The 15,930-nt window shown below is 47.3% G+C and overlaps 2 protein-coding genes across 2 annotated transcripts in view; both read left to right on the plus strand.

Moving 5' to 3' along the window:
• The window catches only part of RHPN2 (rhophilin Rho GTPase binding protein 2), a 60,582-nt gene that overhangs the window by 4,990 nt on the left and 39,662 nt on the right, over positions 1 to 15,930 (plus strand). The window contains exon 2 of the mRNA XM_007101654.4: positions 8,636 to 8,751. Within this exon, the coding sequence (XP_007101716.2) occupies positions 8,636 to 8,751 (116 nt within the window). The remainder of the gene's footprint in view (positions 1 to 8,635; positions 8,752 to 15,930) is intronic.
• On the plus strand, positions 5,159 to 6,197 carry LOC129391425 (translationally-controlled tumor protein-like). The gene is made up of 2 exons (XM_055079026.1): positions 5,159 to 5,417; positions 5,471 to 6,197. The coding sequence occupies exons 1-2, from the start codon at positions 5,159 to 5,161 to the stop codon at positions 5,767 to 5,769; spliced, it is 558 nt and encodes a 185-aa protein (XP_054935001.1). The 3' UTR covers positions 5,770 to 6,197.

Here is a 15,930-nt window from a genome sequence, read left to right on the forward strand (position 1 = left end):
ATCTTCCCGGAGCAGGGCTCGAACCCGTGTCCCCTGCATCGGCAGGCGGATTCTTAAGCACTGAGCCACCAGGGAAGTCCCTGCCCCCATTTTTATTGGGTAGTGATGATGTTTCTTCAGGTGGGGGTGGGGGAGGGAGGAGGAAGGGTGTAAAAGTTTGTGCTGCTGCCTCTTCCCCACCCCCTACCCCACCATGGTCTGAGCCAGACCCTACAGGCCAGGCTGGATCCAGGCTGATCATGGCCTTGGTGAGGGTCTGTCCAGCTGCGCTGGTGCATACCAGCAGCCCAGAGGGCGTGGTGGACAAACTCCTCCTCACATTGCGGGATCCTGGCCAGGAGGGGGTCCCCTGGCAGAAACAGAATTTTCAGGTGATTCAGAGGAGAGTCAGCTTGATGAGCTATAACACTGTAAATGTCCCTTGCTTCCTGGGGCTATTTGGACGGATTCCAAGACACCACCTGATGATACAGGGCATTGGCTTTAGCCTGATCACCACTTCCTCCTTTGGCTCAGGTACTAGAGTCTTGTGACACAAAGGCTGTATTGGAGGTGGCCACAGAGGACAGCGGAACCGCAGGTGCAGCTCAGCCAGACTGAGTGTCTGGCTGAGCTGGCAGCAAGGGGTGCCAGCTGGGGGCAAGGTCTCCCGCCCGTAGAGCCAGAAACAGGGAGGGATGCAGGTCCTTCTGGCCTTGCTAGTCAGACCCACGGAGTTCGCTAGGGCCATATGCCTTAGAAAATCCTGTTTCGATTGGATTCTAAGAGGAGAAAAAGGCAGGTGATCCAAAACTACAACTTCAGAAGTAGTTTCTTTTTCTCCAATATTATTGTATTAGAAAAGTAACATAAATTGTTGTGAAAAAGGGTAATAACAGAAGTGTACAAAATCACACACGCATACCATCTCCCCCCCCACCAAGGACTGTACACTAGTGGTGAGTACATCCTACCAGTTGAAATAAACAGGTCATCAGTTGGGTCTGAAAATACATTTGTCTCTTAGAAATTTTGGTGATTGTAAATCTTTGTAGAGTGGCACACACTTTGTACACACACGGTAGGTGTCTGTAAAGATTTGTAGAAGTGAGTGAAGGGAGCCGGTTCATATTGTGGCCCCAACCCCCATGTGACTGGATGGGGCGCCAGAGGGAGGCACCTGGCAGAGATCCTGGAAGGGCAGGAGACCTCTTTACAGGTGCCAAATTCATGTTTTAATTTTTATGGACACGGAAAAGGTAGATTCTGTTCATCCAAACTGCCCTGAATCTCCAGCATGGTGAAAAGTTCAATTAGATGTATTTTTGTGTATTGCAGGGTATTGCATGCTATTTCTGTGCTTTCTGGTTGACAGCTTCTGGCTAACTCATAAACAAACAATTCTGTTTTCCAGAGCTTGGTGCTTGAGTGAGGGGTTGCATGACTAGGAAGGAAGGCAGAGAAAATATCTTCGTGCTGGAGAGGCAGCAAAAAGCACCCCACTCTTCCATGCCCTGCGTGAGGGTCACTAGCCAGGGGACCCTGCATGGTCACCCTCACTCAGTCTTACTCCTGACCTAGAGACTCCAAGTTCACACTGTGCCCTCAATTTGCTGGAGACACATCTACATGTGTGGGCTTTAACTTTGGCTGTGTGGAAGAAAGGCCCTCACTGGTTCTTGGGGTGGAGGGGAGCCAGGCGCCAGGCACTGCGTAGAGCAGGGCCCCCCCCCCCGCCCCCGCTGGGGAGGAAAGACTGCTCCCTACCCTGTGTCTGCCTTCCCAGTGGCCTGGCCTATCTGCCTTTTCACTGTCAGTCTCTGCATGTTGTAGGTCAAGTAGCCTTTCCTTTCTTCCAAATCCACTGACTCCAGTTTTTGCCTAGGTGCTGCTCTTAAATACTTGTTTCCCAGCTGAACAACTTAACTATACCCTAAAGGCATGTACGTGTATATTAACAAATAGAGTTTTCACTCTGGGTGAACTTATTCTACTTAGGACTTTCTTAGTTGTGGTTACCAGAAGATCGAATCCCCAATGGTTTAGGCAGATAAACACACCATGGTACATTCCTACAATGGAATTCTACTCAGCAATTTAAAGGAGCAAACCACTGATAAGTACAGCAACATGGATGAATCTCAAAGCCTACTACTGAGCAAAATAAGCCAGACACAAAAGCATACATGCCCTGTGATTCCATTTATATGACATTGTAGAACAGGCAAAAGTCTACAGTGATAGAAATTAGAGTCTTGGTTGCCTTGCGGGGTAATGAGAATGGTCTATATTCTGATTGGAATAGTGGTTACATAGGTATACACATTTATCCAAACTCATTGAACTATGTATTTAAAAAGCTATGTATTTCGTTATGCATAAATTATACCTCAGTTTTTTAAAAATGGCTTAGGCAAGAAAGGGAATGCATTTGGCTCCTGTAACTGAGAAGCCCAGAGGAATGGCTTCAGGCCTGGCTTGATCTAGGGCTCAAATGCTGCCACCAAAACTCAGTTTCTCAGCTCTGCTCCCCGTAGGTTGGCTTCATTTGCGGGGAGACACTCCCCCCACAGTGGTAGCATGGCTGCAGCTGCCCAGTCTCACATCCTCCTAGGTTCAAGGCTGATGGGGAAAAATGAAGACCCCTCCTGATGGGCTCTGTTGTCCTATGTCAGGTGCTCAGCCTGAATCAAACTCAGGGCTGGGGCCTTTGGTTTTCCAGCTAGCCAGGCATGAATCAGATGTCCTTCCCCCTGGAAAGGAGGTGTGGGAGCATGGATTTACAAGCCCTGACCGCTATGGGCTGCGAGGTGGGAGAGTGGGACGTGGGTCACTGTGGCCAAAAGATATGCACTGAGCTGGGCAGCCCTCAGCCAGGAAGCACGTAAGGGGTGTCTGGGGGTTGGCGGGCGAGCTGTCCCCGCGTTCCCACACATTCCTGCTGCTCAGGTTCATCTCGGAGTGGCAGGAAGGACGTGGGCTTAAGTCCCCCTCCAACCCTTACTGCCTCTAGCATCTTGAGTAGCTCACTTACCCTCCAAGCCTCAGAATTGTGGGGTCCGAGATGCCATACCAGAGTCCACGTGGGCTGACTGACAACGTGGGAGACCCCACTAAGCTAGTGAGGAAGCTGAGCTTTACTCAGTACTTGCTTTTCTTGGGTGTTGGCAGTCGGACCATCCTTCCACGTATCGAGACTGACGCCAATGCCCAAACCTTAGGCTGGTCAGGTAACTGACAGACTCTGTGTAGTGGACAGACTCTCAGCTTCACTGTAAGACTTGTGGACGGTGACCCTAGAGGTAAGGACAGTTCATTTGTTCCCCCCAATCCCTCCCCACTTCCCAGGCCAGGCAGGCGTGACAGGTGCTGCCTCGGTCCTGGGCACAAACCCTCAGTTCGGTTTGGAGCAGCTCTACATCCTGTTGTGAACCAATTAAGAACTAAGGTATGGCTGAGGACTGTAGGTCCCCACTAGCAGAGAACCCCTGGCGGGGGCCAGTGGACAGCTAGCAGCCTCTGGTGATGCCAGGGGGTCTTTTGGACAGTCTCGCCCAGATTCACCTCTCAGGGCTCTGGGAAGTTTCCAAACAGCCCTGCGGGCGTTTCTGGTGTTTCCAACAGGTCTGGCATTCCTACCTGTCAGTAAGAAGTAATGTAGTTTGGGGTCCAATTACTCAGTCAAATCTAATCCTAAGCATTCCTATGTCTTATCTGGAAACTTGACCCTACATCTGTGGGCTGGTTAGGGTGTAGTGATTCCAGGCCAGCCAGAAGTTGGGTGAAGTATGGGAGCAGGAAAAAGTTCTTATCCGTGAGCTGGAATGGCTGCTTAATCTTAGCTCTGGGAATGTATGTAAAGGAATTAGTTAGTAAGGCTTCTCTGTAAAATAGAACACAGCCTTGGTGAACCATGTAATTTTAAGTCAGATTGAGCCATCCCTTCCTAGTAATTTTAGGACGTGGAAAGGAAAGAGACTGGCAATTATTTTAGCCCTTTACTATTAAGTTATCTTAATATTAAAGACATTTTAATCTTAGATCTGAAAAGAGAGAATTAGTTTTCTGATTTTTATTTTAAATCAGGGATCATTTAATGGTTTGAAAGATGTGAATTTTAAGACTAGTCCAACTCAGACTCTGAATATCTGTGTAATTTGAATTTGGTTGGCTGCATGGGGGACAGGTGGGTGGCCACCTGCTAGGATGGGAGAGTGGAAAATCTCTGTGGAAGGAGAGATGTAACTTATTTCTAACCCTGTAGTCTAAAGGCCACTGATATAGGAATCCCTGAGAAAGTTGGGGCTGCAGAGAACCCATTTCTTTTTCCTTGGGGTCAAGGCCATGGATGTGGCCTGGGCAGAGGTGTGGGAGGCTAGGTATGTGCAGAGCTGTGATGGCAGTGACCAAGGCAGTGACGCAGAGAGAAAGGGCAGTCCCCTCACCAAATACTGCCCACCAGCCACTCCCAGGGTGTGATTACAAGCCCGTCAGTGGGCGGAACCGAAAGATAAGCTTCAGAAAGGAATGGAGCGTTCCCTCAGATCCCTGGGCTTCTACCTGCTGGGGTGGGAAAAACCCTATTAGGTTAAAAGGAAATTTTTTGAATCACTTTGCTGTACACCTGAAACTAACACAATATTGTAAATCAATTCTACTTTAATTAAAAAAAAAAAAAAAAAAAGCTTTTCCACCTGCTTCCCGTTCCCCCCCGAGCGCCGCTCTGGCTGCACCACGCTCGCTCTGAGCTCCGGGCTCCTACTAAGCTAGTGCCACCGATGTGATGGCAGTGACCAAGGCAGTGACGCAGAGAGAAAGGGCAGTCCCCTCACCAAATACTGCCCACCAGCCACTCCCAGGGTGTGATTACAAGCCCGTCAGTGGGCGGAACCGAAAGATAAGCTTCAGAAAGGAATGGAGCGTTCCCTCAGATCCCTGGGCTTCTACCTGCTGGGGTGGGAAAAACCCTATTAGGTTAAAAGGAAATTTTTTGAATCACTTTGCTGTACACCTGAAACTAACACAATATTGTAAATCAATTCTACTTTAATTAAAAAAAAAAAAAAAAAAAGCTTTTCCGCCTGCTTCCCGTTCCCCCCGAGCACCGCTCTGGCTGCACCACGCTCGCTCTGAGCTCCGGGCTTCTACTAAGCTAGTGCCACCGATGTCTCCCTCCATCATGATCATCTACCGGGACCTCATCAGCCATGATGAGATGTTCTCTGACATCTACAAGATCCGGGAGGTCGCGGACGGGCTGTGTCTGGAGGTGGAGGGGAATATGGTCAGTAGGACAGAGGGTAACATTGGTGACTCACTCATTGGTGGAAATGCCTCCGCTGAAGGCCCCGAGGGCGAAGGTACCGACTGCACAGTAATCACTGGTGTGGTTATTGTCATGAACCATCACTTGCAGGAAACCAGCTTCACAAAAGAAGCCTACAAGAAGTCATGAACCATCACTTGCAGGAAACCAGCTTCACAAAAGAAACGTACAAGAAGTACATCAAAGATTACATGAAGTTAATCAAAGGGAAGCTTGAAGAACAGAGATCAAAAAGAGTAAAACCTTTTATGACAGGGACTGCAGAACAAATCAAGCATATCCGTGCTAATTTCAAAAACTATCAGTTCTTTATTGGTGAAAACATGAATCCAGATAGCATGGCTGCTCTGCTGGACTACCCTGAGGATGGTGTGACCCCATATATGATTTTCTTTAAGGATGGTCTAGAAATGGAAAAATGTCAACAAATTTGGCTGTTTGGATCTATTACCTGCTCGTCATAACTAGCTGGCTGCTGCTTTTTATCCACACAACACCAGGACTTAGACAAATGGGACTGATGTCATCTTGAGCTCTTCGTTTTGATGTTGATTTGTTTGGAGCGGAGGCACTATTTTTGAGAAAAAAAAAACATGGCCTGTAGGTTGTCTAAAAATAAAACGCGTTTAAACTCAATTGAGAGAATGCCTCTTAGTTTAATATGTAATATCTAAATCCATCCTGTGTAGCCTTCCTGGAGAAGCTAGTACCTGGTTGTAGACCACTACTAGAAAGCATAAGACCATCTTCAGATAACTTCCACAGTGAAAACCACTGCCGGGACTTGGAATATAAACAAGAATCAACAGTAATTCAGCTGAAGTAAAGGGAAAGACCATGCTCATAGCAGTGCCAACATTTGAAGTGGATTTCTTACACATTTCATCACCTACAAATGGAAGTAGTTAACTCTGGAAGAAATTACCAAAAGAATAAAAAGAGACTAACACAGTTGGAAGGAAGAAAAAAAAAAAGGATGGGAATTCCCTGGCGGTCCAGTGGTTAGGACTTGGCGCTTTTGCTGTGGTGGCCCAGGTTCGGTCCCTGGTGGGGAATAAGATCCCGCAAGCCGCAAAGCTTACAAAAAAAAAAAAAAGGAAACTCTTTTTCTGATCTTAAACTTTTCACAATGAAACATTGATTGTAATCTAAATACCCCAGGAAATAATGGACAGAGAACACAGACAATTCACTGAAAAAGCAATTCAAGTGATCAATAATATATGAAAAAAATGTTTATCTTCACTAATAATCCTTGCAAATTGGGAGCATGGGATACCTGTTTTTTGCATATCAATTTGGCAAAGATTGAAAATAATACTTTCAACTCAACAGTAAAAAATAACCCAGTTTAAAAATGGGCAAGGAGGGAATTCCCTGGCGGTTCAGTGGTTAAGACTCTGCGCTTCCACTGCAGGGGCGAGGGTTCGATCCCTGGTTGGGGAAGTAAGATCTCGCGTGCCCTGTGATGTGGCAAAAAAAAAAAAAAAAAAAAAAAAAAATTGGGCAAGGAATCTGAATTGATCTTTCTCCAAAGATACATAAATGGCCAATAAGCACAAGAAAAGATGTTTAACATCATTAACTATCAGGGAAATGCAAATCAAAACCACAGGGAAATACCACACATCCTAGGTTGGCTCTAATAAAGACAATAACAAGTATTGATGAGGATAGGGGTAAAGTGGAACCCTCGTCTACTGTTGGTGGGAATGTAAAATATTATAGCCGCTTTGGGAAATAGTTTGACCTCAAATGGTTAAACATAGAATTAACCATATGACACAGTAGTTCCACTCCTACATCTATAGCCAAGAGAAGAAAGGAAAACATACATCCACATAACAACTTACACACAAATAAGCAGCCCTATTCATAAGAGCCAAAAAGTGAAAACACCCTCAAATGTCCATCAACTGATGAATGGATAAATAAGTGTTCATATTGATTGGAGTGTTAGGGACAAAAAGGAGTGAAGTACTGATATGTGTTACACCACGGAAGAACCTTGAAAACATTATGCTGAGTGAAAGGAGCCCATCACAAAAGACTGTATTCTGTATGATTCCACTTAAGTGAAATGTCCAGAATAAGCAAGTCTATACAGACAGAAATTATTAATAGATTCATGGTTGCCTAATGCTATTGGGGAGAAGGGACAGGAAATAGAGAGTACCTTTCTTTGCTGGAGGATAATTGGGCTGGTGCTTAGGGAAAGGAGGGGGCTTAAAGAGGTTAGACGCCCTGTAACTCAGTCCTAGAAATGTACCTTAAAGGAAAAACTTGAGGTTTACAAAGATTCGTGTTTACAAATATGCATCAAATAATTACAGATAATAGCAGATACTTGGAAACAATCTAACTGTCCGAATATAAGGAAATGGTAAATCCTAAAAAAAGGCAACATTCTGCAATTATTAAAATCATGGTTTTGAGGAGCACTTCATAACAAAGGAAATTTTCTTGATAGAGTATTAAGTGAGAACATGATAGCCTATGTGTGCCACTGTGCAGCAAAGGGTTAACATGGCAGACCTGAGGCTGCTTTCCTTAGGAAGACCTGCTTGCAAGGTTGGCCCCTGCCTGGTCTCTGGGAGCCTGGCTCTTGGAGTGTTCCTTTCATCCCCTAAGTGATGAAGTTGGCTGGCTGTGTCTAAACTAATGGCGAAAACCATGTGGTTTACAATGAACACCCGCTTTCCTTTCGGCAGCCTGGACTTTTGGTATGTGCTAGGCAGAAAGTGCCTTTGTGATCAGCCCCTTATTATAAAAACCGTGAATTTGATTTTCTAATGGGCCAGCCTGGGCAGTGACACTACATGCATGTTGCCGCATTTTTGTTGCTGGGGGAAGAGTGTGCTTTGTGTGACCCCTCATAGGACAGAGAAAGCATAAGGAAGCCTGCACATGGATTCCTCCAGACTCTACCTCTTTTTCCCTATGATCCAGCTATGTGTCTTTACTAAACTGCTGTCATAAATCTTAGCCGTGAGTGCAACTGTATGCTGAGTCCTGTGAAACTCCAGACATGGGGCTGGTCTGGGGAACTCCCTACACAGCCACCAATGTGGAAAGTAACAGTATGCATGTATTGTAAAATAGGTGGGCAGGAAAGAAACCAATCACAGTGGCTGTTTTGGAGTTGTGTTATTAGGACTGACTTTTTTGTTTTTTTATATTTTTCATATTTTATATATTTTCCATGTTGGAAATATATTACTTTTACTTTCAGAAAAAATGAGTTTTTGAAACATTTTCTGTTGTATTAGACGTTTGTCATCATTTTTAGAGTGGCTGACCTCTGAAGGGGCATCTCTTGTTTTCCCTCAGGGTTGCAATCCCCTCGCACAGACTGGCCGGAGCAAACTGCAGAATCAGAGGGCTGCCTTGAACCAGCAGATCCTGAAAGCCGTGCGGATGAGAACGGGAGCGGAGAACCTTCTGAAGTAGGTGTCTGCTGGCTCTGCCACCTTGGCTGGGAGCCCGGACTCTCCTGAGGCCTGTCCATCTATTTTCCTAAACTCCCAGGCCTGTCCAGCTTCCCCTCAGCTCTTGGTTTTAGCTTTGAGTCTCCTCCTCATTTCTGGCACCTGGAGCGGGCCCTGTCTCATCTAGAGCTTGGCTGTGTCAAAGAGAAGTATTTTACACAGCCTGTCTGTGTGTTTAGGATAGAAGGGCGATGGGGGAAGTCCAATTATCTGATTCCTGTTTGTTTTCCCTGCTTTCTTTGGGACCTGTTTTCTCTACTGCGTAGCACTATGCCTGATCTAGAATCACTACTTGCTAAATATTTGTTGAATGTATAAAGAAAAGAAAGGCAACACAACATTGTAAATCAACTATACTTCAGTTAAAAAAATTAGATTTGAAAAAATAAAAAGTTAAAAAAAAAATAAAGAAAGAAAGAAAAGGAAGGCAGAAAGGAGGGAATAGGAGCCTTTCACTTGGCAGTGTCCATCTTTAATGAGAGGGGCCCAGTACAGCTCTGGGCTCTTGGGGCACTCATTATTATTCTCTGATGGTAACATAGTTACTTATCAAGCATAGTACTCAGAGAGGCCTTACCTGTAGGCAGCTCTAAGCCCTCCCCACACCCTTCAATGCAATGCAAGATGATGTGGCAGCTTCCTCTTGTTTACAAAGAGTTCAGACTTCTTCTTCAGAGTTCTAGGGGTGACTCTTGACAGCCCCATGCTGCCTTCTGCACTGGGTATGGAGGCAGGCAGTATGTCTGCTGCCCGGCTAAGTGAGACAGATGCTTCCGGGAGCCTCAGAAAGACATGTGGAGTGTTTGCTGGGACCTGGAACCTGGAAACCTGGCAGGTTATGGATAATGGGTGTTCCCAGTAGGTCTGCTTCACTGTTGGAGGCCTTAGGGAGCCCCGAGGCTGATTGGAGGCTGTTGGGAAAAACAAATACACCAAACCAGGTGGATTGGTAAAAGAGCCACAAGACTGGTGGTCACATATATGTACGAATTGTGTGATCTGCTGTTCGATATGGGCCGCTCACCCGAGCACTCAGTACAGACAAGAGGAGGGTTTCTCACCATGAACTAGGAGTAAATTCATTTCTGAATCGGTCTGTATTTGTTCGTTAGGAAAGATCTCTGAGGTATGAAATGGGGGAAAAGAAAGATGCAGGACAGCATGCCCTGCGTATGTGTTTAAAAAATACGTGCATATGCTTTTGTGTATGCATAGACTTTTTCCAAAGGGGCGAAGAAAAAAGCTGGTAGTAGAGTGGGCTCTTGGGAGCAAGACCAGAGTTGGGTGGGTAGACGTGACTCCTTGTCACTTTATCCTTTCAGTGTTTGAATGTTCTTTTAACAAAGTGCGTGGATTACTTTCATGCATTTTTATTGTGAAATACTGCAAAGGCCTAGAAGAATAATATAAGCAACCCACTGCCCCTGGGTCAGGAATAACAGTGCTGTGCCTGTGTTGGGTTTTTTGCTCATGGACAAGCAGAGGATGCAAGTCCTGGGGTGGCCAAGTGTCTGGGACCCTCTTCTCCAGCTACTTCTGTAACAGGGTGGAAGGGAGGCTGTTCCTGGAGCAGACTGGGGAAAATACGGTAACATTCCACCTTTGAAACAACTGACCGTGTCCCTGTCCCCAGAGAAGTCTGGACCTGGGAGTTGTCAGGTCTGCTGCACAGCGGGCCTCAGTGGCCAGTGCAGCTCGAGAGAGGGCTCCGATTTTGTTTGTTTGTGTTTTTTTTTTGACTGCGTTGGGTCTTCGTTGCTGTGCGCGGGCTTTCTCTAGTTGTGGCGAGCGGGGCTACTCTTCATTGTGGTGCGTGGGCTTCTCATTGCGGTGGCTTCTCTCATAGTGGAGCACGGGCTTTATGCGTGTGGGCTTTAGTAGTTGCAGCACGTGGGCTCAGTAGTTGCGGCGTGTGGGCTTAGTAGTTGCAGCAGGCGGGCTCTAGGGTGCGTGGGCTTCGGTAGTTGTGGTGCATGGGTTCAGTAGTTATGGCTCGCGGGCTCTAGAGCGCAGGCCCAGTAGTTGTGGCACGTGGGCTTAGTTGCTCCATGGCATGTAGGATCCTCCAGGGATCAAACCCATGTCCCCTGCAATGGCAGATGGATTCTTAAGCACTGTGCCACCAGGGAAGTCCAAACCCCCGATTTTGGGAAGTCCTGACGTGTGCTGAGCTTGCTGTGCTGAGGACGCTGCAGGTGTGGTCCCCCTCGTGTGTTTTGTGGCCTTGGGTTTTGGTTGACACCTTGCCAGGCCAGCTGTGTGGCCGAGGGGGCAGGTGGGCAGCCCTGACCCTGTGCCTGTCCATTCACGCAACAAATGGATTTACTGAGCAGCTACTAAGTAGCAGGCCGTGTCTGAGATGTGAGGGGATAAGGCCGCAAGCAATTCAGATGAGGCCCTGCTTTCCTGATGCTTAATCTCTCATAAGGGAAACCGAAATACACAAGCAAACAAATCCAGTCACATCAGGAGGTGATGTTTTCTAGGGCACCGATGAAAGAGAAATGTGATAGAGGCTGACGCAGTGTGATGCGGCCTTGGAGACGGAGGGTGGTCAGGGAGGCCCCCTCTGGCCAGGGCACTTGGCGTTGCCAAGGCGGGGCCTAGGGCGGTTTTGTCTGTCTTGCTCTGTTAATGACACCGGCAAACAGCCTCTCTGGGGCTCATTGTCCGGTAGGCAGTTGTTGAGCTGGCGGGGTGGGGGTGGGGTGAGGTTGTTAATGATTCTTGCAGTGACCTAAAAGCTCAAAGTGCCCCTCTCTGGGGAATGTTGTCAGAGGAAACCCTAAAGGTATTTATTAATCTGACTTAACCGGCACCAGCAGTTTCCCGAAAACAAATAGGGCGTGTAGCCGAGCCCAGCTCTGGCCCTTGAGTGTCTCTGGGTGGCCGATTACGTGATTGTCCCTGCCAGCAAGGGTAGGTTCTGTCATAAACTGGGCCCTGCCATCCTGTCTGTTTTCAGGTTCCTAAATGTCCTACCATGCTCCCTGATAAAGGCAGAGCAGTTGGAATGGGGAGTGGGTGTTTGGGAAAATGTCCCCCCAAATGCAGGAACTTGAGGATCCTGGTCCTTACCTGCATCGGTAAGGGAGCTTTGAGTCTGGGCGGGTGCTCTGAGGAGCCTGGTTTTCTACCTCTTCAAGGCCTTCTTCTCTGATCCATATCGGCCAAGAGTCCATGAGCTTCCTGGAGTCTGATTAGGAAGATATCAGATATTTTAAATGTGCTTTTTTAGGCTAAGCTAGGATAATATTCTCTCTCTTTTCCTAGCTCCCTTCCCTCCCTTGAGAAAAGCTGGGGTAGAAACGTGATGATGTTTCTCAAAAATAGATGGCCTCTGTGAAATATAAAGCAAGTTGCCGCATAGTTCAATTTTAACTAACTGGTCCTTTGAACAAGGGTGGGTCATTTAATATCTTTGGGCTTCAGGTTCCCTTCTCGGGTCCAGGTGCGCATGGAAAAGAGTGAAGGGGGCTGGGACTGGTGCTGTGATGCGATAGGGAGTGGTGGGGACTGCAGTAAAGAGCAGAGCATATGCTCTCTGGAGGGGGCAACTACAGTGTGGCCCATGGTGCGGCAGGGCCAGGGTTGCCAGATCTTCAGTTTTGCTTTGTTTTGTATTTTTCAGGAGAAGAGAGAGATCTGACTTTTGTCCCCTTTTTTATCTTCTGAGAGTTGAATTTTAAAATATTGGCAACTAATTCAAGGGGGAAGAAATAACACCCTGAGAATCAAGTGAGCAAGTCCCATGGACCTCCAGTTTGCGACTTCTGGACCAGAGGGTCATGAAGTTCTGGGACAGGGGTGCCCTGGGGTGATTTGGGCTATATGAGAGTGACTTGAGGTTAATGACTGCTCACACTATCAGTTCTGAGAGGGGCTGGTGTCTGGGCAGTGGGGTGTATGAGTCAAAGCCTTGGGGGCCTGCACCAACTCTGAGGCCTGCCTTTCTACACTGAGAGATGGGCTGGAAGCAGGTGTCCTGCCAGACCGGCTGATCTGCTGCCTTAGCCAGGTGGCCACATGAGGGCACTGGGCAATACTTGCTCTAGCTTTCCTGAATCCCTGGCAGAGCACGATTTGGGGTCAGACAGATTAAGGCCAAACTGCTCCAATAAGGATTGTGAAGCTGGTACAAGCCTGTGTTGCCTGTCAACAAGCCTGTTCCTGGAGGGACAATTTTACTAAAAGACTTGGGAGAAAAATTACACTAAAATAAATGGAGATACATGGGTCAGAATGCAAATTCATGTACATCTTTAAGACAAAACATGGGGATGTTAGAGAAATTTTGGACTTGGGGCAAAGAAACCATACATCCCATGGGGTGTCTATGGTGGAAAAGGTCTCAGAGGCTCCAACTTGAGGGACATGCCTGGATGTTGTCAGTGGCCTCAGGAAATCATTGACTGTGGCCTTCTTTTTCCTGGTCACATATGGTGGCTTGATCACTCAGAGTAAGTTGGACACCTTTTCATTCTTTTTTTAAAGTGGTTTTTTTTTTAAAAAATAAATTTATTTTTTTTTTTTTTTTTTTTTTATAAATTTATTTATTTATTTTTGGCTGTATTGGGTCTTCGTTGCTGTGCACGGGCTTTCTCTAGTTGCGGCGAGCAGGGGCTTCTTGTTGCAGAGCATGGGCTCTAGGCGTGTGGGCTTCAGTAGTTGTGGCACGCAGGCTCAGCAGTTGTGGCTCATGGGCTCTAGAGCACAGGCTCAGCAGTTGTGGCACATGGGCTTAGTTGCTCCACGGCATGTGGGATCTTCCCAGACCAGGGCTAGAACCTGTGTCCCCTGCATTGGCAGGCAGGATTCTTAACCACTGCACCACCAGGGAAGTCCCACCTTTTCATTCTTGACTTTTGCAGTATGTGTATGCTCTTTAAGAAAGACCCAAGGGAGTCGGGCTCTTCTTGGTGGTCCAGGCCAGAAGGAGGCCGTGGAGAACATGGGTGGGGAGACCCTGGGCAGGAAAGGGCTGAAACACCCTTCTGCCTCATCGTGGTCAGTCTCAGGGCCTCTTTTGGCTGCAACATCAGTTATCAGACCACAGGGGTTTCAGCGTAGAAGCACGCCCAAGTGAAAGCTGAGAAAACCCATGTTCTTCCAAAAAGACCCCTAGAAGGGATTCATTTTCACCCAGAAAGGCAGCCCAGGTGCAGAGCACCAGTACTGAGGAGCCCGAGGTTCTGGTCTTCATCCCTGATTTGGGCCAGCTCTTCCCCCAGCTGGGGCACAGGGGAACTGGGCACACCCACCATGTTGAACTGGTGGCACCTCATTGGAGAAGCCCCCCTCCACCAGTGAATCCGTGAAAAATCATGACCTGTACTAGGAACTGCACACGTTCTAGGGTTCATTTCTTTTTTTTTTTTTTTTGTGGTATGCGGGCCTCTCACTGTTGTGGCCTCTCCCGTTGTGGAGCACAGGCTCCGGACGCGCAGGCTCAGCGGCCATGGCTCACGGGCCCAGCCGCTCCGCGGCATGTGGGATCTTCCCGGACCGGGGCACGAACCCGTGTCCCCTGCATCGGCAGGCGGACTCTCAACCACTGCGCCACCAGGGAAGCCCTAGGGTTCATTTCTGAATCAGTGTTGCACCCTAAGGTCAGCACTGTGGAAACCCACCCTGAGAGCCCCACCTGGCTACCAACTTTTTCCGGAGTGATGCATGACTCACATGAAGAGGTCCATGTTCAAAGAGCAGGTCATTGATTTGTTGCAAATCCTAAATCTCAAATTGTTGCCAAGTCGAAGAAGTGGCAGATCCATATATAGAGGTGGGAAAATCAAGAGTTGGCATATTTGGAGGTTCTCCAGGTATTTGGGTGGAGGTCTTAGGGCCTAAATTGTCATATTTAAGCTGGACCCATTCTGTTGCTGAGAGCCAATCACCCCCCCCCATACCCCAAACCCCCAGCCCATCCCCGACTCACACACCATTGCTTCTAGAGAGGGTCTTTACTCTGCCCTTTGTTCTTTCATCAACTGCAATTGAAAGCCTCCACCGTGTGGAAAGGACAATGTCAGGTTCCAAGAGAAATAGTAGGCAAAGGTCTTGTCCCTCCAGGAGTTATAATTGTTTGTCTTGCCTCACTCTAACATGTATCTGAGGCACCCTGACACCCTCGTACAGCATGTAAGATTAAAACAGGAACGAGTGAGGATATGGGGGCAGGAGGAAGAAGATTAAAAGAGATTTAGCTGGAAGTAAGGCTAGTACACGCTACAAGGTCTTATATCGGCTGTTACATGTGGGCCATGTTTGTCTCTGAGTTTTCCGGCAGGCAGTAAGAAGGGAATGTGACCTGCAACACATTTCATACCCATTAGCTGGAAGCAGACCATTTGCTGAGAAGAAGTTGTTCCCAATACCGAGGGCTGGGAGAATTTCCTCCCTTGTACCCTCGTAGACTTTATCAGCTAGTGAATCAGTCACGTTCTCAATAACATCTCTGTAGCTCAGGTTTTACAAGGGGCAGATTGTGAACCACGGTGTGTAATGAAATCAATTCAGTGGGTTGCTGTGGTATAATAAAAAATAAATATTTGGTCTTTGTGCCTGGTTCCTGGCACAGTGCACCTAAAACCCTTGGAACCTCCTGCGTGTCTTTTGTATGCTAATGTGATGACACCTGATGGGGGTAGGGGGCCTTCAGGAGGGGGAGCTATTTGCCAGAATGACCAAGCCTGTTTAGAGGGTTGGAACTTTCAGCCTCACCCCTGGACTTCTGGGAAGGAGAGAGGGGCTGGAGATTGAGTTCAATCACCAGTAGCCAATGACTTAATCAATTATGCCCTGGTAATGAAGTAATGAAACCTCTGTTAAACCCCTAAGTGATGGGGAACTTCCAGGTTGGAGAATACATCAAGGGGCAGGGAAGGAGGCCTGCCTGGAGAGGGCATAGTGGCTTCTCGCCCTCCTCGGCCTGTGGATCTCTTCCATCCGCCTGTTCCTGAGCTGTATTCTTTAAAAATAAACCCCAATAAATGGAAGTAAAATGTTTTCCTGAGTTTTGCGGGTCATTCTAGTGAATTTTTTTTTAACATCTTTATTGGAGTATAATTGCTTTACAATGGTGTGTTAGTTTCTGCTTTATAACACAGTGAATCAGTTATACATATACATATGTTC

The sequence above is a fragment of the Physeter macrocephalus genome, chromosome 17 (assembly GCF_002837175.3).
Source record: "Physeter macrocephalus isolate SW-GA chromosome 17, ASM283717v5, whole genome shotgun sequence".
In the NCBI taxonomy this organism is placed as follows: domain Eukaryota; kingdom Metazoa; phylum Chordata; class Mammalia; order Artiodactyla; family Physeteridae; genus Physeter; species Physeter macrocephalus.

What these genes read in the sequence shown, in the direction of transcription:
- LOC129391425 (XM_055079026.1), top strand. Translation starts at nt 5,159, where the DNA reads ATGATCATCTACCGGGACCTCATCAGCCATGATGAGATGTTCTCTGAC. An exon ending in AACCAGCTTCACAAAAGAAG is followed by an intron (nt 5,418 to 5,470) that starts CCTACAAGAAGT and finishes TCACAAAAGAAA; the next exon opens with CGTACAAGAAGTACATCAAA.